This window comes from Ambystoma mexicanum, chromosome 5p (genome assembly GCF_040938575.1).
Source record: "Ambystoma mexicanum isolate Mex_15411 chromosome 5p, UKY_AmexF1_1, whole genome shotgun sequence".
NCBI classification, from domain to species: Eukaryota; Metazoa; Chordata; class Amphibia; order Caudata; family Ambystomatidae; genus Ambystoma; species Ambystoma mexicanum.
The window spans coordinates 277,930,591-277,955,707 of NC_090930.1; the positions used below are offsets into that span (position 1 = coordinate 277,930,591).

A 25,117-nucleotide genomic window follows, 5' to 3' on the forward strand; every position below is an offset into this window, starting at 1 on the left:
AGCATTATGCTGGGAGTATTTGTTGTGAAACCAATAACTTTGCAAGCCAGCATAGAATCAGAACGCACATGTAAAGGTGCTGACCAATATTCATGGTATGCAATTTAGAACATTATTTGGACACAATGAGATTTGTTGAGAGATTAGTAGAACAGGTTAGGCTTGGTATTGTTTGTGGTGTTACCAATAGACTGTTTATGGATACAATAGCAGTAAAAATACTTTCTCAATTTCGGTATTATTTTTAGGAAACATGATATAAGGTGTGGAGATATTAGATTAAAATACAATATAAGGAGACTAGAACAGGCAGTGTACTCAGACCATTTGAAAGATATTCTCGAAATATGGGGTAAGTTAGTAATCCATTATCATATTGCATGGCATACATGGTCAATGAGCTTTTATCCTCCAAGGATAACGGCATAACTATTATATCTTCAGATGTGATTTGACGCTACATGCCTAATCGAAGACTTGATGATTGGAATATAGCAAAGGAACAGTGTGGTATAAGGTCAAATTGCCAAACCTCACTGATGCATTACATAAGGATGATCACGAGAGTGAATAGATAGAATTGGTGCATTGGGTTATCAGGATCACTAACTGGCACGATGATAACAATAGGGAACTCACTGCGTACTCTATGATCAAAATACTATTTGAATGGAACACAACACTGATATAGTGCATGGGTATTTGGAATGGAGGATTCTCCAATACAGGGGAATAAGGCGACATACTGGGCCTGTGAGTTGTGCATTTTGGTTGCTTCACAGTAAGCCAGCGACTGAGGTGAAAAAAGTGTCTCAACACAATTAGTTGACATGTACTTATTCTTTGTTGCAGAATGGTTTATAATTATGTTTTGTATTTTATTCCTACTTTTCTTCTTTTTCTTCATGTTTGTTCTTGTCATGTTTCTTCTCCAATTTGTATTATATTTATTTATTTGAATCTTTATTGATTTATTGTTTGGTCAACAAGTACAGACATATTGGATACTTAAAATTGTATTATAAGTGTCAGCCTTGAGAAAGACCACAAGTCGAAACACGTGTAGGCTGCTTTCTGTTTTACAAAAGAAAACATACTTATGTGTATTGATGTTTTGTAGAAGTATGTTGTGAGGTTGTTGAATACACAGGACATTCTCATTTCCTTTTCTGTTTGCAAGTGAATGGAAATGGTTGTTGATATTGTAAAGTGAAAATACAATCTTGTGAGTTGAAGCCAACAAGCAAGGAGTTGTTAGTTGATGGTAAACAATTCTGTTTAATTTGGTTTAATTTGTGCAAAAATCTAATCTGCAAGATTGCATTTTTCAATATAATTTCAATTGGTTTACAAGACCTTGTCATTTACTTTTGTCTCAAAGCAATTGACGTATGGTTTGCTCAGAGTGTTAGTTGACAAATGCATACCTGTTTATATTTTTTAGGTCAAGGGTAGGACCTATACCAACCAGCACTGCATCTTACCGGCATCTAACCTGTTTTGTATTAACAAATTAGAGTCCAAGTACAGTCAATTTCAGATCACCCAAATTGTGCTTTACTAGATTGAAATTTGCATACATAGTTATTGAAATGTGCCCACACATGTTCATTAAAAGCTGCACATACATATTCTGAGAAGACTACAGACACACACACAGACACACACACACAAGACAGCACAATCCCTGAGAATATTATTTTCCTAATCTGAACACTGGTAGAGGCCTGATGCAATTTGTTCTTGCCTATATTTAAATGACTTGCACATAGCCAATACATTCACAACCCCACAGTCATACAGGGGAGTTTTTGAAGATATTTTAAAATGGTTCTATATTGTGTTCACACATACTGGCCGATAAAGCACAATGCTACCATTGAAGTATACTGTGTTGCTTAGATAGAGGCAATCATAGAAGGGGTGTATTTAGAATGCCTAGTATCTTTTAGAGTATACTATATACATACAATTGATTATGGTGGAAATGAATGCTTGTATGAATTGATATTAGTAAGATTATTAGGCAGGGAAAAGTTCATTTTGCTATTTATTTGAGAATATAATATACAAATGTAGTGATTTTCTTGGTATACAACTGTGTTTGAAGTTGACTTTGGTTAATACATTTCAAGTTTTGAGAAATCGCTGTCAGTTTATTGCCCACAACTGTGGAGTGGGACTGTATACAGATGACATGAAACTAGTCGTATTATCGTAATGTGAATCCGTAATTTAACATAAAAATAAATATCATTCACATTATATGATGATCATGAAGATTTTGTGTCACCCCTTACCCACTTTACTCCTCGTTAACCTCTTTTCCCTTTTCCTTCCTAGACTGTGGTCTGGGTACTCCTAGATACCACTGGTGGGGTTGCAATAGGCCAAAACTTGAACAAGGCTCGGCGCAGGGAAACCACTGCACTGCACATTACGAAAGCTCTCTAACAGAACACGTAAAGCAATGTAAACATGTTACAATATGTTGTGACTGCTACACTCCAGGGTGTTCTGCATCTGCGTGCCCACACACCACATTTTGTTTGCTATGAAGCAGGGGTCTGTGTTTGTGCGCGCCTGGTATCCCCGGTACCAGGCTCACATGGTGCACTGCTGAACTTCCACCTTCATGGCTGGACGTGCTTCAAGCGTCTGAGGTTTTTTTTTTGGTGAAGAAAGTTTTTTTTAATGTAAACTTTGATGTTGGTCAGGCTGAAATCAGGGTATACATCCTTTTTGCTGAATGCGATTTTCTTTTTACCACAAAAGGGTATATGGGAGGTTGAGGTAAGATATATAGTGGGTGGGCTGGGGGAGTGAAAAGGAGGGTGCAGTGGTTGTAGTAAAAAAAATGAGAAAAATCGGCCAAAGAAATGTGCTTAGTTGCCATTGGGCAAAAAACAATGCGGAAAACATTCATAAATCCGAAATTGGCCGCCTGACGCAAGATGGTTGGCATGCGCCGTGCAGCAGTGGGATAGCAGGTTGCTGTGATTAAAAGGACGGATTCCACCAACATACCTGCGATGAGTCCGAGGGGTCTTCAGACTCCACTTCAGCTGAATGGTCCAGGGGGAGTAGGAAGAAGAGCGCGTCCCTGTTCTGCACCTTTGTGATAATATCCACGAGATTCTGAAACCAGAAATTAAGACAAAAACATGCATGAAGGTGTCTCTTTCACAAAAGAAAATAAACGTATGTAAAGAAGATGCCAACGGGTTCACACGCAGATATACAGGTATACCACAAAGAAATGGCTACCGGAAAGTTCTCGAAGATACTACTGGCGTGGAATGACAGTTCTCGATGGTGCCTCTGTGTACTGATACTTGATACTTCCATGGGACATTGACTCTAGTTAATTGATGTTCGTGAAGGGTAGAGGGGCTGGAAGGAGGAGCACAGTGAAGTGAAAAGAGGAGCATCTTTGTGTTGTTGTTCCTGAAAATGTACACGAAGGACGGTACCAGGTGGCTAGGCAAATAGCTCTAAAGGGTAGGGGCAGTAGGAAAGAAGGACTATCTCCTTTTATTTTCCATACAGTATTTTTCAAACTCCACTAACACTGCGTTGGGGCTGTGGGTGTCTGACAACATTCCATTTCTCATTCGGGTGTTGTGGTTTGCCAGCTTAAAGGGCTCTAAGGGAGTGAAGACTAACAATTTGAAATGAATGTGGCACTGAAGGAGTAACTATGGAGGTCATTAAACACAGAGGTGATGTGGTAGTGTTTGTACTGATGGGATGCTAAAGAAGCACTGCAATAAGGAAGGCAGTAGCCTTAAGGGGGGAAAGAAGAGGGTGCTGGAAGACTTAAGGGGGGGGAGAAGAGGGTGCTGGAAGCCTTAAAGGGGGGGGGAGAAGAGCGCACTGGAAGTTTTAAGGGGGGCAGAAGAGGGCATTGGAAGCCTCAAGAGAAAAAAGAGGGTGCTTGAAGCTTTAAGGGGGGGGGGGAGAGGGCGCTGGAAGCCTTAAGGGGGGGGGCGAAGAATGCGCTGGAAGTTTTTAGAGGGGGGGGAGAAGAGGGTGCTGGACGCCTTAAGGGGGGAAAGAAAAGGGCACTGGAAGCTCTAAGGGAAGGGGGGAGAAGAGGGCACTGGAAGCCTTAAGGGGGGGAGAAGAGGGCGCTGGAAGCCTTAAGGGGGGAAAGAGAGCACTGGAAGCCTTAAGGGGGGAAAGAAGAGGGCACTGGAAGCCTTAAAGGGGGGGGGAGAAGAGGGCGCTGGAAGCCTTAAGGGGGGGGGAAGAAGAGGGCACTGGAAGCCCTAAGGGGGGAAAGAAGAGGGCGCTGGAAGCCTTAAGGGGGGGAAGAGGACACTTGAATCCTTAAGGGGGGGTTAAGAAGAGGGCGCTGGAAGCCTTAAGGGGGGAAAGAAGAGGGCACTGGAAGCCTTAAGGGGGAGGAGAAGAGGGCACTGGAAGCCTTAAGGGGGGGGGAGAGTGCGCTGGAAGCCTTAAGGGGGGGGAGAAGGGGACGCTGGAAGCCTTAAGGGGGGGAAGAAGAGGGCGCTGGAAGCCTTAAGGGGGGAGAAGAGGGCGCTGGAAGCCTTAAGGGGGGGAAGAGTGCGATGGAAGCCTTAAAGGGGGGGGAGAAGAGTGCGCTGGAAGCCTTAAGGGGGGGAAGAAGAGGGCACTGGAAGCCTTAAGGGGGGAGGGAGAAGAGGGCACTGGAAGCCTTAAGGGGGGGAGAAGAGGGCACTGGAAGCCTTAAGGGGGGAGAAGAGGGTGCTGGAAGCCTTAAGGGGGGGAGAAGAGGGCGCTGGAAGCCTTAAGGGGGGGGTAAGAAGAGGGCGCCGGAAGCCTTAAAGGGGGGGGAGAAGAGGGCGCTGGAAGCCTTAAGGGGGAAAGAAGAGGACACTGAAAGTTTTAAGGCGGGGAGAAGATGGTGCTGGAAAACGTGCAAATGAATGAGGGCTTGCAAGCAAGTTCAACTGTGCAAAACTAAACACAAAAGTGTTGATCCAGTTAAAAAACAAGTGAACAATCTTTGTGTAAATGCTGATATTCCTGAGTGAGGTATTTACAAAAGTGCATTATGATGTACGTGTAATCACCATCAGGGAACATTGTGAAAAATGTAATAAACACATATACTTACTCCCTGTCTGCCAAATCTCCCCTGGTCCCTAGCACAAGTTAGTATTCATATGGAAACAGCGTGTACCCCTAGCCCAATGCAGTTCAACACTGGACTAACTACACACAGTGAAGTTTCCCCCACAGAATGAGATTTTATATAGGCCAAATGTGTGTGTGTGTGTGTGTGTGTCACTATTATTCAAGCCGATCCAAGTCATTGTATTCAAGATGCAATCCAAGGTATGTCCTTGGTGTGCACACAGATCTCTACTGTAGATGCATTAACCCACTGTGGTTGCTGTGATGCTGGAGGCGGAGTGAGGGGACTGTTGTGACCCTGGCAGCCGGGGTCCACCACCTGCTCCATGAGGTAGGGTGCAGAGGCTCTACAGTCCATCAACAGCCTCAGGGCAATTGCTGAATTCCAATCCCTGAACGATGTCATGCTATAACCCTTGCTAACTGTCCCAGGCTCATTCGGGGAGACGCTTGTACTGGAGGGAGGGTGAGCGACCACGGGGCCACGAGCAGACATAGCTTCAGAACCAGAGTGAAAGCAGCAGTGTCCACCGCTATGAAGCGGCATTAACAGACGCTAGGAAATAGAAAACAGGTTACGCTTTAGTAGTTCAAGGGCAGAGTCACCAATTCACCAGGCAATACCACCACTGCAAGTTATTACACAATTATTACGCTTGCAGGATGTCCCGCTCACCTATGAAAAGGCCCTGAGGGATGAGAAGATTGTGGGATTTAGGACCCAGAGGCAGAGAGAGCTGGAGAGTGCATGGCAACATGGCAAGAAGGAGAGTGGACGAACGGAGGTGGAGGTGACAGAGAAGGTGGCAGAAACAGGTACGAAGTATGTGGTGAGAGAAAGAACAGAGGATGAAAGAACGACAGAGGAGGAGGAAAAGGAAACGCAGGCAGTAGGAGGAACAATGGAGCAGTGACATGAAAGCAGCAGATGGGGAGATGAAGAAAAGGGGGTCAGTAAGTCAGTGAAAGAAGTAACAGAGGAGGCGGAAACTGATAGAGAGGAGCGGGAGAGTGAAACAATGGATTATGAGAAGAGAAATAAAGGAAGAATGAGGGAAAAGGAGGTAGCAAGAGTCGGCACCAAGGAGGTGAAACAGCATTCAGGGAGACAGTAGAAGATATAGTGAAGGAGTTCGCAAGAGTTAAGAGTACAGGATGTGGAGAGAACAAAAAAGTAACATAAGGAGGTGAGAGTACACGGGAGGAGGTAAAGGACAAGTTGAGAGGAGAAGAGAAGGGTACTAGAGCATTGAGGAATGAAAGGAGGTACAGCCGGCTCAGCAGGAGAAGCCAACAGACATGAACAGCAAGGCTTTAAAATAGAAGCAGGTAGCGCCTACATCTGAAGGTAGATGGATTCCGCCAGGTCTTAAGCAGGTACTAAACCAAGATGATTCCATAGGAATCCATTCATTTTACGTCTGCATGAAAATATCTTGCAGGCACGAAATAAAAAGCACTGACAAACTGGGTGAGGAATGCAAGGATGAGATCTTCTATCTGCTCTGTACCCCCCTCCTCTGCCTAGTTCATACATCAAAAGCGGGCCTGTAGGGGGACATGGTGTAGTCCAGTATTTGTGCTGTGGTCACATGGGTCCCCCATGTGACCACGTTAATCAAATGGACGAGCTGCTTCCGGCTCATCAGTCACGACGGAAACTGTCTCCAGCGTCATTCCTGTGAGCACCATGCTGGTGCTGCGCTGTATGTGCTGGGCCCACGGACGGGGCCCAGCGGGAGGACGGTGTCCCTGCCGGGCAACGCCATCCGGACGGTGCCCCTGCTGGGCAACGCCGTCCCTGTGTGGTTCCCTGGCCATGTGAACATGGCTAGGGTGGCGACCCCGGCCTGGGTGCCCCCAGAGCTGGGGCCGCTGTGCGCCGGGTGCCCGCCGACCACGTGTGGAGCTCCGGTGGTCCGGAGCGGGTGGGGTGACCCTGAAGGTAGGGTCCGATCAGTGGCTGATTAAGACCCTGGGGCTGGGAAAGACAGTACCAGGGTCTGACACCAGCATGTGCCCATCACTTGCAGTGGCAACTTTCATTCCAGAGAAGACGATGTTGTTATGAGATAAACCACCAACAAATTCCTCCAAATGCCAAGGAAGAAGTGTTGCAACACTTAGAAAACCCCAAAAGGTGAGTGACCTTGTTGACCACTGGTGGGAGAAGCTTAAGGGAGAGAGTGTAGGGCTAATAGACTACAGTCTCCCAGAAAGTCTGAGTACTGTTCCAGGATGCAAAGAAAGGTTGGCTGAAACGCTAGAGCTGGCTCAAGCCTGACCAGTTTGCAGCTCAGCTCTGATGGTTACTTGCGAACCAGATGGGTTGGCACTGTGGCAAAATAAACATACTTGCATATTTAGAACTCTGCAAAGTTAGAAAATGAAACAGGGAACTCAGTACATGCTTAATGCTCAGTTTTACGGTCACTACTCCAGATGGTGTACATGTACCTACAGCGAGAGCACACATTTAGCCAGGAACTACTAACAGGACATTGTGGCTGATCAAGTTCATGGGCAGTTACCACCGATGTTCTTAAATTGCTGCTTGCATGCTTGACTGAATGCGGGAAGTATACTTTGTATACAATGAAACACAGAATTGCTAGTGGAAGGGATTCATTATATAGACATATATTAAATTGCACACAATCATTTGAACAAACTTCTATGCCAGGGTTTGGCACATCATACTGGGCGCCAGCTTTGACTCTAGAAAAGGAGACGTGCAAATATTGCAACACTTTCTTGCACCCCCGCACTTTCCCCCTTCCCATGCACGATGTGATTGACACTTGGCCTAGTAGGATCGTTGTCTGTCTTTCCTCTGTTCCCCCTCCCTTGCCTCGTCGCGCCTTGAAACACTTGCGTTTAGGCGCGTTACAAATGCGACATATCATATCATATCTGGGGACATGTGTAATAAAAGAATGCACTATCTGACATCAATGGCTATGCCAGATTCCCTTATTTCAGTTATTCTTCTCCAACCCAATAACTTTGTTACATGTATGACCCAATAGTGTATCTTAAAGAAATTTAAAGGGACATCAAGAATTATAGATGGTTTACCAACCAGAACAAATATTGTTCTGAGAATAAGAGCCCTCAGTGGCAAACACTAATAGGACAGGGGGAGAGGGAAACATAGGAGATATGAGTTAAGGTGGCAGTGGGGAAATGCTGGAAGCCAGTGCTGGGAGATGATGGAAAAATGAGGCAAGAATGTTCATGCCAAAGAAGAAGGCCTGCAGGAGAGATTTGGAGATACGTCTATGGGCACAGCAACGACACAGCTGAAGAAATGTATAGGAATGGAATCTCATTTCCCTGGAAAAGTTTATCCACTGGGTTGTCACTCTCACCCTACGTAAAAGAAACAGGCCATGCTGCAGGGGTACAAACACACGCCAGTGTTCGACAGTGCACAAGGTGTTTAAAACCAGAAAAACCCGAACAAACTTATGGGATGAGTAGCACTAAATTATCACAACATTGCTACTTTGATCTCACTTGTCAAATGTATCTTCTCTACTAAAGTAGTTGGTTAGTGTTGTGGACATGCCTACAAATTTAGAACTCTGTTAAAATGGGGAAAAGAAACAGCATCATCTTTATGCGTGTCCCACCTCGATTTAGCACTACACCTTAAACAGGACACCTACATGCATGCAGCAACCACACAAGTTTAGCCCGGAGCTACAGGCTTCGAGTGTGGCTGATGAACAATTCACAGGCAGGTACCATTCATGTTTAAAGTTGCTGCTCATGTGATTGAAGGGACTATGGATATATTTATTATAAGCTTAATACACCGAATTCCCAGCAAGGCAAGGGAGGCGTGGCATTCTATAGACACAGTACATCTTTGCTAGGCATGTGATGCAAAGCCATGCAGTGAGATGTGCTGATCAAATGTCACTGAGCTATCTAAAATAAGACTGCTTTCTGCTGTAAGATAACAAAAACATGGTTTCCTTCAGCAGCCCACGAAGTCCATGCATGATCAGTAAGTACTATATCATTAAACAGTAACAAGCAATATGTCCCATCAAATGAACATTGGAGGGGTTTGATGGTTAAACTAGTTGTAGGAAGGCATTGCTTATAAATCAAGTGGTTGAGAAAATACTTGGTCGGTCTATTTTCATTTTACCAGCAACTGATTCACAGCTGCAATCAAGTCATTACCTTTCAGAAGACTGCCTAACATAACAAGGTCAGTCCAATAACAGCACAAGGTTTGAGGTTTTTGTGTGATAGAGCTCAAAGAGCTGACAGGGGAGTGTGTTGTCTGTGGGGGGGGGCTAACAGTGGACAGACATGACTAGGAATTAGCATGGCTATGGGTATTCAGTGGGTGGGTAAAAGACAAACAACATCCACAGGCTGTGTCCCTCCTCAAACCCAACTGCCGTCTAGCTGCACTCCTATGCCAATAGTTTTGGCTTATAGGTTGTGCAAAATTGCCACCTAATAGCCACATCTTAAAATAAAAGACAGGCTGAAAACCTTGGGCAAGGGCAGGACCATGGCTTACCTCTCTGCTAAGGTGCTGCTGCAAGAACTATCCTTCATTCAACCCTTCATCCACCAAGACACCTGCAAGCCCGCCTGAGGCTGCCAGGCATGGTCCGAGCTCACAGAGGTTGAGGGTGGGCCAATATTGTAAGTTGCACTTTCTGATTCTATGCAAAAATGTTAGCAAGGCCAAAAAGCTGTAAGTGGTATTCTGCATTTAACTGCAGAAGCATAACATTGATCAAATCCACATCCCATTTTCTGGATCAGCGGTGGGCGATGGAAAATTCCTGGACTCAGGAATTGAAGGCATGTGCAGGGAGGTGGAGAGTCCTCTGAGGCGGCATGGCTTAGGTCAGCCACAGGGACTGGCGAGAGTAGTGCACATGACCTTCCAACTTTACCACTCGAGGGCGCAATACCATGGGCACTTAACTTTCTCTGCCTAGCTGTGAATACCTTGCTCTGTGTAACCTGCCTGTATACGTTGTACTTTTGCCGCTTTCCTGTATGTCCCACACTTACAAAGTCTCTCATGAGTGCTGTGCCTTGACCTTATCGAGTGTCTTGTCTCTGACTTGCATGCTTTGCCTAGGTGCCATATCATATGCAACTCTTCAAACTCACCATGCCCTCTGTGCCCATGGTGGGAACCCTGCTATCTGACCTTCTTTCACCAGTCCTTATGATGTGGCTACTGTTGAGATTGTATTCATCCTCCCTCATGTGAAAAGTCCCATGTGTTGGTTGGCTATACGGGGATTGACACGTATAATTGTACTTATGACCCTTTAGAAATGGCTGCTGTGGTTTCTGGCTCTTTTATCAGACACCTGTTATGAGAAACACAGAATCAATGGATCATCCAATCTTGTTTCAGCTTGGGCCGTAAAGACACTACAGGAACAACACCAGTGAGGAAGAAGAAGGAAGATGACGTTCTGTGGATCGATCCGCAAGAGGGGATCTCCTTCTGGAGGGGTGAGACATGCGGTAGCTCAACTCAGCAGGCTTCTGGTCTAGAGGAACCATGGAACGCTGCTGGCTCAAGACCACTTTGGAGTTAGCCGGACTCGACTCAGCAAATAGAAGAGCACCACCCAGACCAGAAGTGTCTGATTGGCACAAGCAATCCACGGCGCAGATGAACCGACGAGCCAACGGCCAAATAGGAGGCCGGCATGACCAATCGGCGCATGGAACACTGGAAGAGGCTGGACCAGGTTTTTGCAGCTTTCAAAGAGACTGCCATCTCCATCGGACGCTGCCACAACACAGAAGGTACACAACTGTGCCTGGGAGCAGGGACGAGTGGGAGAGAGCCAGAAAAACCCCAGCGGCAGGGTGAGAAACCAGGAGACCTGCCGTGGGGTGAAAGCCAAAGGACCCCAAACAGGGGTAATAGACCGAATGCCCTATGGGGGGGTGACCAACCGGAAGACCCTCGGAAGGGTGAAAGCAAAATGACCCCAAGAAGATGTAAGGGATCAAATACCACATGGCCGGGTGAGAAACAGTTAGGCCTGCGCGGGGTGAATAACCAGAGGACCCCAGGCAGGGTGAAAGTCTAATTACCGAAAAAGGGGAAAGAGACTCTGTAATCCACAACAGGTCAAAAGCATCCAGACCCCAAAAAGGGGTAAACAAAGCAGGACAAGAACGTGGCGAGAGAGACATACGACCCTTAGGTCGATTGAAAGAAACCGTACTCTATACTGAAGAAATGACCATTTAATTATCAAACTCAAAGACTGTTCTACAAGGAAACGAGAAAGATTTAAAAGACATTCATATTAGAACTCTGAAGTATGACGGCAGGAACAAAGCCTGTAAACTTCCAGAGAGACCTTTGCCTTTGGGTGGGGGTCAGAAGCCAACCACCAGATGAGTTATTAAGTAAGGAATCCTTTAGTGACCTGCTGGTCAGCTTTTTGTTAGTCCTTTGTATTAGTGGCAAAGTCATTACTTAGATTAGGCATTTGGGACAGAGGATTATGTTAGGTTTGTAAGACCTACTGACTAACACCATTGGTGCTTCTTTCTTTTTAGATAGGGCCAAGATACACTTTAGAGATAGGGTTAGAATAGGCCTTTTTCTTAAGTTAAATAAAAAGCAACTTTGAATCATGACCTCTTGTCCGCCTCCTGAGTCTGACTTATGTGTACATGCGCTTTATAAATGACTTATCATATCATATTACCACAAGGGACTGGATTGGCAGCCTGACACTAACTGTCTTTGATTGTTTTGAACACTCAGAAATGGACAGCGAAGGACAGTAACAGGAAGTACAATGAGTGTGCAATCTTTGGCGAACAGACGTGAGGTGGGCACATTAGAATGTGAATACCAAATCCCACTGAACACCCCAGTTTCGCGATCAAATTCTTTACAATTACAAAAATAGCAATTACAATGCATAGCTAAGATAACCCTTTTCCTTATGATTAAAACCTAATAAATGTGAAGAGTCCACTTGTACGTTATCTGCTTCCATTTTTACAGCATTTTACGATTTATTCACATCGACATGGTACAAGCAGTTGTCAGGCACTAATAAAAAACAGATATCTTTATCAGAATGGGACATTTTAAATAACCTTTAAGTCTATAGTGGGATAGAAAACTACAAGTCCTGAAAAAGAATGAAAACTGGTGTAAGCTAAAATACCATGGGCCTCATTACGAGTTTGGCGGTAGCCATGCTGTTTTTAGCGGCATGACTACCCCCAAACTCGGGTCAGCTGTAGTGGGAAGGAGAAACGCTGCTACCGGTGCCATTGTGAAGTCCATTGGGAGAGAATTCACTGCGAGCGGACCGTCATTGAGAGATGCTAGCAAAAGGTGGTCGAAGCACGGCGAAGAACAGAGGACAGACGGGACGCCCGGAGAAGGAAAAGCTGCCTCACTACAGAGGAGAAACGCGAAGAAAGCAGAAGCGGCCAAGCAACACCGGTGAGCCTAGGGAAGGGAAGTGGGACACTGGGGCGCTTTGCAGCATATATATCATGACACGAGAAGGCAGAGACAGTGGCCAGGTGAACCCAGGCAAAGAAGCTAGGATGCTGATGGCCTTTGAGAAGGAGGCACAGCAAACAGGGTCGATGACCCAATACCAAAGAGAACTGAATTGTTATATGCAGAATGAATCCTGGCAGGAGAGTAAACCAGGCAAATGTAACTGCGAGTCTGTAGATCCGCACCCAAAAGGAAAAGTGAATGTTGTGAAGTCCTGGCAGGAGAGTATACCAGGCAAATGTGATTGCTTGTCTGGAGACCCACACCCAGAAGGTAAAGTGAATCCTGTGAAGTCCTGGTAGGAGAGTATACCACGCAAGGTGGTTGCAAGTCGTGAATCGTCAACCAGATATAAATTAAGATAATAATGTTGTGAAGCCCTGGCAGGAGTGTATACTAGGTAAGGTAGTTGCAAGTCAAGGACCCACAACCAGGTCTACATAAAGACAGTCTAAAGATTGATTTGAAAGTATGTTGAATCCAGGGTAAGGGAAACATATCATTGGGTTGGAAAAGTGACAGAACTGTGAATTATTAACCAATGAAGAAAGTTAAAAAAAATATATATATTAACAAGTTAACGGGTGAGGAAGAAGCCTTGGAGTATAGTGCTTGGATGGGAAGATGGGCATGGGTGTTTGCCAAAGGACATGATGCAACCCCCCTGCAGCAGCACGTCACTGCCTAACTGCCTGTGTGCATATGACTCTGCAAAATGGCGGTGTCAGATGGCGACCTCGCCAGCAGCCGCCATTTGGTATCTAGCAGTTGGAGCAAAGCGGTGTTAAAGATTGGAAAGTGGTCGGTGGGAGGGTTATTGTAAGTTAAAGGTACTTTCTACAATCATAAATATTTGCACATGAGCATTTCTGAAAATCTCACGGGCAAATGCAAATTAAAAATATTTATTCAAGTGCACCTCAGGGATACTCATGGGCAGCTATTGATTTTCTCCAGTGCCAATCTTTGTAGTGGGTCGATCATTAAAAGAATATCAATGGTTGGCGTCAAGAATTCAGAGAAGAGCTAGACCGTCTGCTGACCAAGGAGGTAGCTGAGGATATGCATCTTTCCCTGTGTCTTCCTTCAATAGTGTTAAGCCCATCACTTTGTAAGAGGATTCAATTCAACACTACAGCTAAGTCAACGCCTAGTCTATAATACTGAATGAAAACCCTTATTGATATAACTTTATGTCCAGTTCATGCGTTCTGGATGACTACCCCTATATAACACCCCTCTCTTGGAATCCTCCTGACCCCACTGAGCCAAGAAGTAGTTCTGTTTTGCAAGTTAAAAGGTTTAATTGATAATTTAAACAATAGATATATATATATCAGACTTTATAATAAATTAATAATTGAATATCACACTTAATCTGATATGATAAAGATTAACAACGGAGAATCTGGCACTAGCACACTTCTTTATAATCACTAAGGAGTTGACATGAAATGGATAAGGTAGCACACTGGTAAATAGGGACAGAAGAATAATGTGATAGAGAATGCTTCATAGAGTTCAAATGGATGCAATGTTGAATGAAATGCAGTACAGAAAATCACTTGATAGGATTTCAGCAAAAGACAATGTAATCACTTTCTTGGACAATTTACCCCCCCCCCCCTTTTATGCAATGCAAGGAAATGGAAGGAAGGCACACAATTCTCAGAAATGCAATTCAAATGTAATTCAGTTTACCCAGCAACTTAGACTACAGAAGTTGAAAACACAGGCAAAATGCTTTTATATGTGCTGGCAATAAAGTGAAAAATATGCTAAAATGCTTTTAATTCCCTCTAGAGGTTCAGGGTGAGTGGTATCTAGTTAATATTAGTCCAGGCTCACACTAGCAATGATTCAGGGATAATTAGCAGGTTAAACGAATTTCTGGCAAATGGAAGGCAAGCAGCAGCAGATTTTTACACGTGAAGAAATTTGCAAATCGCGGCAAAATTCGCGAATGCGTCTGGTGCGATTACAGAGGAGCTACAAGGGCTAGGAAAGCCTAGGATCTCAGCTTCCAGATGAAAGTTACTGCAAGTCTCTAGCAGAAACGGTCGCGGAGATATGAGCGATTAAATAAAGGTCGTTTTTCAGATTTGAAATTTTAAAGTTCAAAAAGACAAGTGCAGCTTGCAACTAGAAAATGACAAGTGACAGCTTGTCAAATGACAGGTGACAGTTAGGAGGCAGTTCTACTTAGATTAAAATAGCTTGAATTATATTATTTTAACTAAGAGATTGGTTCTGCACAGTTTTACTATGTACTCACACTATATTTAGAAATATGCCTCGCCACGGATCTGGTCAGGTTTTGGACTGGACTCTGGTCTCTGCACTTCACAGTGATCTGGGTCAGCTCTCTCTGGTTCTGCTAACAGGTCAGCTCTACTCTGCTGGTCTGGTCTGGGTCTCTGAAGGTTGATGGAGGTAAAGTATGGATTTTCCCGGCAGAGCTTCCAGCTGCAAATGGATTTGAAGGTCCCTATCTGTCCTGTCTCTCTCCTTTTATGTGTTTTGAAAATGGGTGTGTGTGAGCAGCATCACTAGCCAGCCCCTCTCCACTTATCATTGGCCAAGCTTTCATTTCTCCCCTGATTGGGGGAGCTAAGTTGTGTCATAGTGATGTCATTTTACAGCCTGCAGAAAGTCCACTCCTCCTGTCAACTTGCACACAAATCTAGATTTGAACCAAATACATATTTCATAGCTACACAGTGGTTTGAAATTACATGCACCCATCACATATCACAGGAGGTATCTCCTGTTCAAACTCTGCTCTTCCTGAGAGCTTGCATTCAGAAATGGCAATATTTTGCACTTTTTAACTGGTTTGCAATACCGGACATTACCCCAAATTTACACACATGTGCGCAAGGAGGATGGACATTAGTTGATGAAGTGTCAGATTTTTCACATGCACACATTTTGAGTAATATCCTCTTTTCCGCTAAAACTCCCCTGAACATACCACTGGTTCTAAAAACCTCTTAAAATGTGGGCAGAAAAATCACAAGAATTATGGTATCATTTATAAAATTTTCACATGTCCGCTCTATGAGTTATTCATCCTTTTAGAGTTATGTTCTGGCCCCAAAGGGGTGTGGTTTTCCTCCAGCACAAGGTTGAATTTCTGGTTTTTCCAGTTCTGCCAAGCCAGCTTGCTCTCACAGGCAGTGCCCCTCCCTTTTGCTTCAGGAGGAAGCTACTTTTACGACATCTGCAATAAACCATCTGCCTGGGTCAGGACAGGGCTTTGTTCAGAGCTCCTGTATTCTGTGGGGGCTCCCCTTAATTCAATTATCAGAGAGATGGCATATCCTTAGTGTGGCCAGCAAAAGGCAGATAGGCCTGGGAACACAGCTGTGACTCAAGTTTCACTCCTGATGGGGGTAGATGTCAGGCAAAATTGGAATCTCTTTAAGCCAGTTTTTAGCTACATGTCATTTCTGTTCCCCAGTTTAAGTCAAGACATTTTTTTACATATGCAGCTAGGATGCTGATTCTAAGTTTAAAACTATGACATTTAAACAATTGCAACCTATGTGACACTCAAAAGTAGGTCACTCAGTCAATTTAAACACTTAGATTCTTAGTGTCTTTCAGTCCAAATTTACTTAACCTGCTGAAATCCACAGCTCAGCCAGTCTTGTTATAAACCTTCAAGTCACTTCAGAATATAACTTTACATTGGATCCACCTCTCAGTAAGTCTTTCTTTGGCATGTTTTGGGTTCATTTATTCAGTTTTCTACAAAAAAGTAAAATCTGGTGTTGTTTTAAAACGCCGGCTTTTGGATAGTGGTGAGTACTGGTACTGCACCCCTTTTTGGGATTTAAGAAAAAAAAAATGAATTCCCAACAGTTATGGGTTTGCTTTTGGCAATCAGCATTGCCATTCCCAATGGTTTCAGACTACTGTGTGGGTAGTCCAATGGTGGTTTTAGGCAGTGTCCTTCTGTGCCCATAACATCGGCAAAAATGAGTGGCAGCCTATTCTTCATGCATTTCCCTGTGCATTTTCTGGGAAGCTCTGGCCATCATGATGTTTTCATGTCAGTACTGCACAGTTTTGAGGTAGGGCTCGGATGCATGGGTAAATACATCCCACAAGCCCCCCTCTTGCGATGGCCATTCTATTTCACGAATGGGACTCGCAAGACCTGGGATGTTTCCTCATCTTCTTCCAATAGATGGCACAGTTCAGCATCTTTTTCTCCATCCGGTCGGATCGATCGGTTCTCCTCGCCGGTCCTGATGGGAAAATTGGGCGGTACCCCGGGCCCGTTGCGTCTCTGCTCCCGGTCTCCGGATCGTCCTCCTTGTCCCGTCTCCAGGTTTTCTTTCTCCTAGGACGACAAAGGAAGAGCGGCAATACCTATTCATAGACATTTTTCCACCACTGTTGAGATAGTGGGGCAGCATATGCATTTCATCATAACGAAACATTACATTCTTATTTTGAACAAAAAAAAATATATAACTAAGAGACAGTTTCATGCAAATCACAATATTTTAGAGACTAGATGTGGTATGTTTTATGGTTGGAACTGAATTAGTCTGAGACAATACCCGCTAGGATTCCAGTGGATTCCTCCAGTTGTTGCAGAGTGTGCCTGGGATGGCAACATTTCAACTGGTTTATGTGGACCCACTTGTCTTCCCCCGTTGCCAAAGGACCTTTGGGGATGTGGATTTTGTAGGCCACAGGGGAGATCTTGTCGATGATCTCAAAGGGTCCCTTCCATGTAGGCAAGAATTTCCGCTGTTTTGCCTGGTTTCTTTGGAAGTTGTATAGATAGACCCGGTCCCCCACCTGATATTCCTTCCTGGAAGTTTTCAGGTCATAGTGGGTCTTCATGCTATCAGCTGATCTTTCTAGATTCCGCTGAGCGTAAGCAAAAGCATGTTGAAGGTGTTTCCTTAAATTCTCCACATACTCATGAGTTGTGGAGGCATTTATCAGTGTCTGCTCTTGGGTCCTGTAGAGCAAATGCTGAGGAAGCACCATCTTGCGCCCAGTCATCAACTCAAATGGTGACATTTTGGTTGCAGATGAAGGGGTAGATCTGATGGCCATTAGGACCAGAGGTAATCGGATATCCCAACTTGGCCCAGAATCTGCCACAAACTTTTTTAAGATGCTCACAATTGTCCGGTTATATCTCTCTACTGCCCTAGAAGAAGCTGGCCTGTAAGCAATATGCAACTTCCTTTTGACCCCCAGTATCTCCCACATCTTTGTCATTACTTCACTGGTGAAGTGGCTACCCCTGTCTGACTCAATCCTTTGAGGGAGACCGAAACGGGAAAAGATATGGTTAATCATCAGGGCAGCTGCGGTTTCTGCCTTGCAATTTGGGGCTGGGAGACATTCCACCCACTTGGTAAACAAGCATGTCACAGTCAACATGTACTTATTCCCCCTAGCAGAGCGAATCACGGGGCCTACAAAGTCGATTTGTAAATCTGACCATGGTAGTGTCATCCCCCTCTTTTGGAGAGGCGCACGGTGCGTGAGGGATGATGGCTGAAATTGTGCACACACAAGACACCCCTTCAAGTATTGGTCGAGGTCCTGTCCCATGTGTGGCCAGTATGCAACCTCTCTTAAGATTTCCAGTGTTGTGTGAAACCCCCTATGACCGGCGGTGGCCGCATCATGGGCGTGACTTAACATCAGGCTTCGGAATGAGGTAGGAACCACCCACTGATCGTGGCCAGCTTTGGATTTCCTTACCAACAAACCGTCTTGGATTCGGAACATTTTTGGACATTTCATCAACACTCTTAGGTCCTCTTTCCCAATATAATCGGTATCCGTCAAGGGAAAGTTCTCAGGGTCCTCAAGGTGCTGGTAAAACTTACCAATAATTGGATCCCCCTTCTGAGCGGTAATCAAATCAGCATCAGGGGTCTCCTTACTCCATTGTGCAATTGAAAGGTCGTTGTGAGCATTTGTCTGGGACCTAGTGATAGCAGTGACCTGGATTTCCCCCAACAGGGACTCAATCTCAATTAGATCCCCTTGGATGGCCCCAGTTTTGGCCAGCTGATCAGCTAAGTCATTTCCAGTTTTGTCTGGTCCCTCTACTTTGGAATGACCCATGATCTTTTTCCAATAGATGGTCATCTCATTCGAGGTGACCAGATCATCGATGTTTTGGATCAACTTCCCATGTTTCAAGGGTTTGTTGTTAGCACATAACATGCCCCTGGCTTTCCAATTAACCAGGTGCTCCACGAACCCGTTCCGTACATAATCCGAATCTGTGATTATGACCAGTTCGTGGAGTTGATGCTGGACAGCAGTGAGGATGGCCTGATGCACAGCCATCAATTCTGCCACCTGACTACTTCGGGGACCAATTTTGTATCCAGCGGAGGGTTCTGGGAACTCATTCACCCATGCATTCCCTACGCCGGCCACCAGTTCTTTCTCCCCGTTGTTGTCAACATGGTACGAGCATCCATCCACATAGACAGTGGGCATTCCCTCACACTTGTCTTCTTCAAAGACTTTGTGTGGGGAATTAAGGTATGCCTCCATGTTGTCCTTGATTTTTAGACTTTCGTCCTCGAGACAGTTTTCTCTGGCACAATCATGCAAGTCAGCCAGACCTTGCGCGAGGGGACTTTTCTTGTTTTGGCCATATCTGACCTCCACAGGAAAGCCTTGCATTGACAGAATCCAGGAAGTAATTCGGGAATTACTCACATTTCCGGTCCGGATTCTATCACTTTGGAGATATTGCAGAGGCTGGTGTGGAGTCTCCACTATGATGTGTTCCCCCTGGATAAACGGGCGGTAATTCTTCAATGCCCACACCGTTGCCAGGAGTGCCTTCTCACAATCGTTGAATTTTTCTTCCACAGAGGATAAAGTTTTGCTCGCATAGGAGATTACTTTATTGACCTTGTCATGCTTTTGGTATAATACTGCCGTCAAGCACGTATTAGAGAACCCCGTCTCCAGGAAGAACTCCTTGTTTCTGACAGGGTAAGCTAGGCAAGGCGCTTGTGAGAGGCTTCTCTTGAGTTGTCTTACTGCCTCGGCTTGTTCTGGACCCCATTCCCACTTGACCCCCCCCTTCAGGAGATGAATCAGGGGTCTGGTGATCTCTGCGTAGCCCTCAATGAACTTTCTGCTGTAATTAGTCAGTCCAAGGAGGCTCCTTAGTTCTCGCAGAGTTGTGGGGTCTTTCAGTTTCTGAAGTGCTTCCACTTTCTTTTCCTGGGGACAGAGGCCCTGAGGAGTAATCTCATGCCCCAAGAAATTAACACGGGTTCTACACCACTGTGCTTTCTGAAAGGAAAGTTTTGCTCCGGCGGCCCTCAACTGCGTCAGAACATAACGGATCTCCGCTATGTGTTCCTCCACAGATGAACTTTTGATGAGGACATCATCTACATAAGCCAGGTTACCCCTCGCACCCAGGTCGGGCATGGCCTTATGTAGAAAAATGTTGAATTCATTGCCGGAGTTGAGGTATCCGAAGGGAGTCCGGGTCCATGTGTACTGCTGGCCCCCAAAGGTAAAAGCCAGTTTGTATTGGTCCTCCCTACTGACAGGCACGGTCCAGTACCCATTGGTCAGGTCTATTGCAGTGAATACCTGTGACCCCTGAATCTGGGCCAGCCCTTGGTCAATGTAGGGAAGAGGCCATCGGGAAGTATGGACCCGTGTGTTGAGCTCCCTGAGGTCGGCGCAGAGTCTCCACTGGCCGTTTGGCTTCAATATTCCCAGCACCGGGTTATTGAAGGTGCTGTGGACTGGACGGATTATTCCCCTGGACTCAAGGTTCTTCATTATTTCAGTAAGGGACTCCATTGATGCGAGAGGCAAGCGATATTGCTTCACAAACACAGGAGTCATGCCAGGGTCCGTGGGGATTGTTGTTGTGTGGATGTCAGTGCGACCACAGTCATATGAGTCTACCGCAAAGAGATCTTGGAAATCCAAGAAAACTTGTTTCAACTTTTGCTTTTGTTCCAGAGTCACACAGGCATCAGCTAGGTTGACTCTTTCTTCCACCATCTGCCTGAAGCCTGGAAAGACTTCTGGTTTGGCTATTTCAGCGGCCTCCTCCAGCTGGGTGGAGAAGTCCCTGGTCAGAGTGCTGATTTGGACCGGAGGCTTCAGGTGGGAAAGGCAGCCCTCATGGACCTGGAAAATCACCTCATCCCTCCTGAAGTCACAAGTCACATCTTCCTTACCATAGGGGCAGGAAGTGTACACCAGGAAGTTCCCCCCATGCCGGGTAAAAATCCTGTCTGGTGTTGCGTTGTCATTACTGTCACTGTCAAAACAGTCCTTGGGGATTGGTCCTAACAGTTCATTTCCAAGATCAATGGAGAAATGTCGGTCATCAACCGCCATTCCAATAATGGTGCCTGCGGCTAGAGTAATACTCTTTAAGTCGCTGTTATCCACCTCTATTGGAATGGTGTCATGTTCTATGTTGACTAATGGAGTTGGGTTTACCCCCAACCCTTGCTGTTGGAGAGAAGCATTTAGATGTATGTAAGCATCAGGGTTTTGCAAATATTGTCCTCTTTTAACTTTCACTTCCAGGGAGAATTGTCGGGTCCTTTCTGGGATGGTGACTTCCTCTTTAACCTGAATCTCAACTGCATAAGGTAGCAATTGAGCTGACCTAAATGCTTTTTCTGGATCATCAAAGCCCATGGGATTATCCGCTAATCGGGACCAAGCTTTGACGTTTATTAGGTCCAAACTAATGGCAAAGCGATTGAGAATGTCACTGCCTAAGTAAAAGGCGGCAGGGACGTCTCGCACGACCCAACAATTGTGGACTATGCTCTTGTTGCCAATGGAGATTTTGAGCATACACCTGCTTGGCAGGAGCTGTTTGGAATTAGGCGCTTCCAGGTCCATTTCCCATTTGTCTATCAGTTTGAAGGTGGGAATGGCTGGATCTTTTGGGAGTTGGCGAAACATGGCTTCGCTGATGAAGCTCTTACCATTGTTCACGCACACTCGAGCGAGAACAGAGTCCTTCCCATCATTTAACTGAACAGGGATGAACAACTGCTCTCCAATTTGCTGAATATCAGCCAGGCTCTGAGCTGATTTCACATCTTTCTGGACTATAGGAGTGGGAGTTTCTGATTGTGGATTGGTATAGAATCTCAGAGTGTTTCCTTCCAGCGTGGAGTACCACTTTAGACTGGAAGGAAGGTTGATTTTCAGAAATAGAGAGGACCCTCCATCATCAGTCTGTTGTCCTACTGCTATTACTGTCACGTCTGGAATTTGGCTATTCTGGAAGTGAAATTCTACTTGGTCAGGTTTTTGTTCAACCATGTGGCAGGTGCCGTTTAAACTAACATGGTTGACACTCTGTTTTAATTTTATTGGTCGGCTAGTCTGGGTCCAGAGGACCTTGTTTACGCAATCTATTAAGGGTGACAACCTCCTCAGGAGGTCATTCCCCAGTAAACAAGGGGTGCCCTCTGGAGTCACAACTATGACTGGGTGTTTCAACTTGTGTCGCCCAATTTTAATGTCCAAGTCTGCCGTCCCCTCGACGGGAATTTCCTTCCCGTCAAAGTTCTGCAGTTGTCCAGGAAGTGAGGTGAGAGGAATTTGGTAATTCTCTCCCCTTCCTGCATTCAGTTCGTCAAAGCCCCTTCTGGACAGAAGGGTAGCTTGAGATCCAGTGTCCACCAGTGCCAAAATTGTACCCTGCCCCTGTACTTGTACCGGGGCATAGTATCTTCCCTCCTTCTCCTCAAGGGGGCACAGATAATGCACATTTTTGGACAACTGGTGGGCTAATTTTCTGGTTTTGGACATTGCAAGAGAAGAAATTTGGGCAGACTTCTGTGGAGAGCCTTGGGAATCTGAAAGAAAAATTTGGCAACTGGAGATCAGAGCCATTGTGGGTTCCCCTGGCTCCAGTTCTGGGCCGCCCCCCCCTTTTTGGAGGCAGTCACTAGGATGGGTTTGAACCAGGGGATTCTCTTGCTGTTGGTTCTGGGATGAGATGGTGGGCGGCGGTAGCTCAGTCTCCACATCTCCCCAGTCTGGATTTGCATCCCTAGGGACCCATTTTTCTTTGGGAGGAGTTCCCCCCTCTCTGAAGGAGAAGATCCTTTTCCCAGGATCCTCTGAGGATCCCTCTCCCTCAAATTGGATGATCTGTACCTCCTCCTCAAACTGAGTCTGTTTGGGTCTTTTGTTTCTCCTACCCCCCCTCTGCTCCTTAGGAGGCAGACTTTCAGGGGCAAGAGATTTTGTTTCCGGTTCCTGGGTTTCCAGGGGCTGTTTACAAGTGAGGAAGGAAGCTTCCTCCAAGGCTTTACACCCCCCTTCCCCTTGTGCCTCCTCCCTGGGAACCGGTGAGTTATCGGGGTGCTGCCCCCGTCATTATTCTGGAGCACCAGGTCCAGAGTTGGGTGCGTTCTGCGCCAGCATGCCGATCTGAGAGTTCTGCTGAGCCCTCAGTATGTGACCCAGATCCCGCGCCATGTTTTGAACCTGGCGCTCTAACTGGGAAACCCGCTCAGGCTGATACGGGGCCCTGTTTTCTCCCCTGGGCTGATCCCGGGAAGGGTAGCTGTCCCTCCTCTGGTAATACCCCGGGTTGGGAAGATTTGGGTACCCCTCCACCCTTGGCCTCCCCTCTCCCGGATTAGGTTGTCTGGGCTCAGGGAATTGGGGAAAGAAGGGTGGAGGATTTTGGGGCTGGAAATTGGGTGGATACCTGGGGAAAAAGTTCTGCCCAGGATTCGGAGAATTTCTGCCCTCCGGTGGGAAGTTAGGAGGAAAGTTCCCTGGGTTAGGTTCTTGGCTGGATCTCCCCCCTTGGGCTGGAGGAGTCCACACATAACCCAGGATGGGTCTGTTTCCCTTGTAACGGGGGCTTACATAATCAGGAGAGCGAGGGACCCCATTTGTGGGGCTGCCTCCCTGGCTCCCTGTCTGTGACTGGCCCAAGGACCTTCTGGGCCTAGCATTATTAGGTGCAGGTAGGTTTTTAGGCCCCCCCATCTCCAAATCCAAAACGGGGGTGACCTTTACCTCTGCCACCTTGGCAGCAGCAGGGGTGCTGTTGGCTTTGGGGTTTTTCTGGGCATTACTTTTGCTATCTACCGGTTTCTGCACCTCATAGATCCGGGTAGCCTGTTCAATGACCCAGTCTAAAGATCTTTTCTCGTGAAAATCCCTCACCAGCTGGGTCATTATGTATTTGGGCAAGGCATGAAAAAATGTATTGATAAATTCTCTGTCTGTGCGCACCCTTCTGGTGGTCTGCGCAAAAGCACGTTTCAGTTCTTGCACAAATTCTTGTGGGGCCTGATCCTCCCCACATTGCAAATTGTAGGCTGCCTTGCGAGCCTCTTGAGGATTTCTATGAATGGAAAAATGTTTCAAGATGGCCGCCTTATAGGTGGACCATCTTAAATGATTTTGGTCCTCCAGCCCCGCAAAGAAACTGGAGTATTCCGGGGAGAAGGTCCACTTTACATATTGAATACAGCTTTGGCTGTCCTTCAAATGGAAAGTCTCCATCATTTGCTCAAACAACTCTAAGTGCTCCCAAACAGAATACTTAGCGTTCTTATGGTAAGGCGTGATGACGCTCCTGATCGCCTTAATCTGCTTTAAGGGGTCCTTAAGCAAGGCCCTTTTTGCCTTATTGGCCTTTTTGGGTCGGGTAACCCTTGTCCATTCATCCTCTGACTCAGAGGCACTGCTCCCAGAGGTTCCTGTCTGCTCTTGCAGGTTTTCCCGGATTCTGCGAGCCTGGGAATGGCTGGCAGAATGTGGGGACCTGGTCTCCTGTGTCCTGCGCAGTTCAGAGGAGTCTTCAGATTCCTCCTTGCTGCCAGGATTTGATGGGTACCCCCTCCACTGGCCTAACTGGGCAGAGGTTTTCAGGATGCCCTTAATGGGCCTACTCTCCTGGGGTTCCCCACTAAATTGCACTGCGCTTGGGTGCCCATACCCGGATGCCCGCCCCTCCATACCTGGGTGGTACTGGCCTATGAGCCCCATACTTTTGTCTGGATAGTAGTCTGCCATCCCGGTGGCCCGGTGCTCATGTGCGCCGGGGAACATGGGGGTGGCAGAGTCCAGGGACTGAGAGGTATGAGGGCCTCTGGTACTAGGGCTCCTGAGGTTATGCTCCGGAGTTTCCCTTTCCCAGCGAACCTCTTCTCTATCCGCCCCTGCTCCCTGTTGCAATACAAGAGCCTGCATTTGTGCCTTCAGTTCCTCAGTTAAGGCCTTACTGGACTCTATCAGTCTCTCCTGCATCGCTACCTGTTGTTGGAGCCTATCATTGTGTTGACAGAGGGCCTCATTTTCCCTCTGTGCTTCCTGGTTGGTCCTGGAGAACTGGGCCAGTCTTTGCTGCAGGAGGTTTACCTCCTGAGTCCCATCCCTACTGGCCTGCTCCTTTCTTGCCAGAGCATA

The 25,117-nt window shown here is 46.2% G+C and overlaps 1 protein-coding gene across 1 annotated transcript in view; it reads right to left on the bottom strand.

Moving 5' to 3' along the window:
* LOC138480909 (uncharacterized) overlaps positions 1-25,117 on the bottom strand; it is an 829,951-nt gene that overhangs the window by 251,906 nt on the left and 552,928 nt on the right. Inside the window, exon 11 of the mRNA XM_069612710.1 lies at positions 3,028-3,138. Coding sequence (XP_069468811.1) covers positions 3,028-3,138 — 111 coding nt within the window. The remainder of the gene's footprint in view (positions 1-3,027; positions 3,139-25,117) is intronic.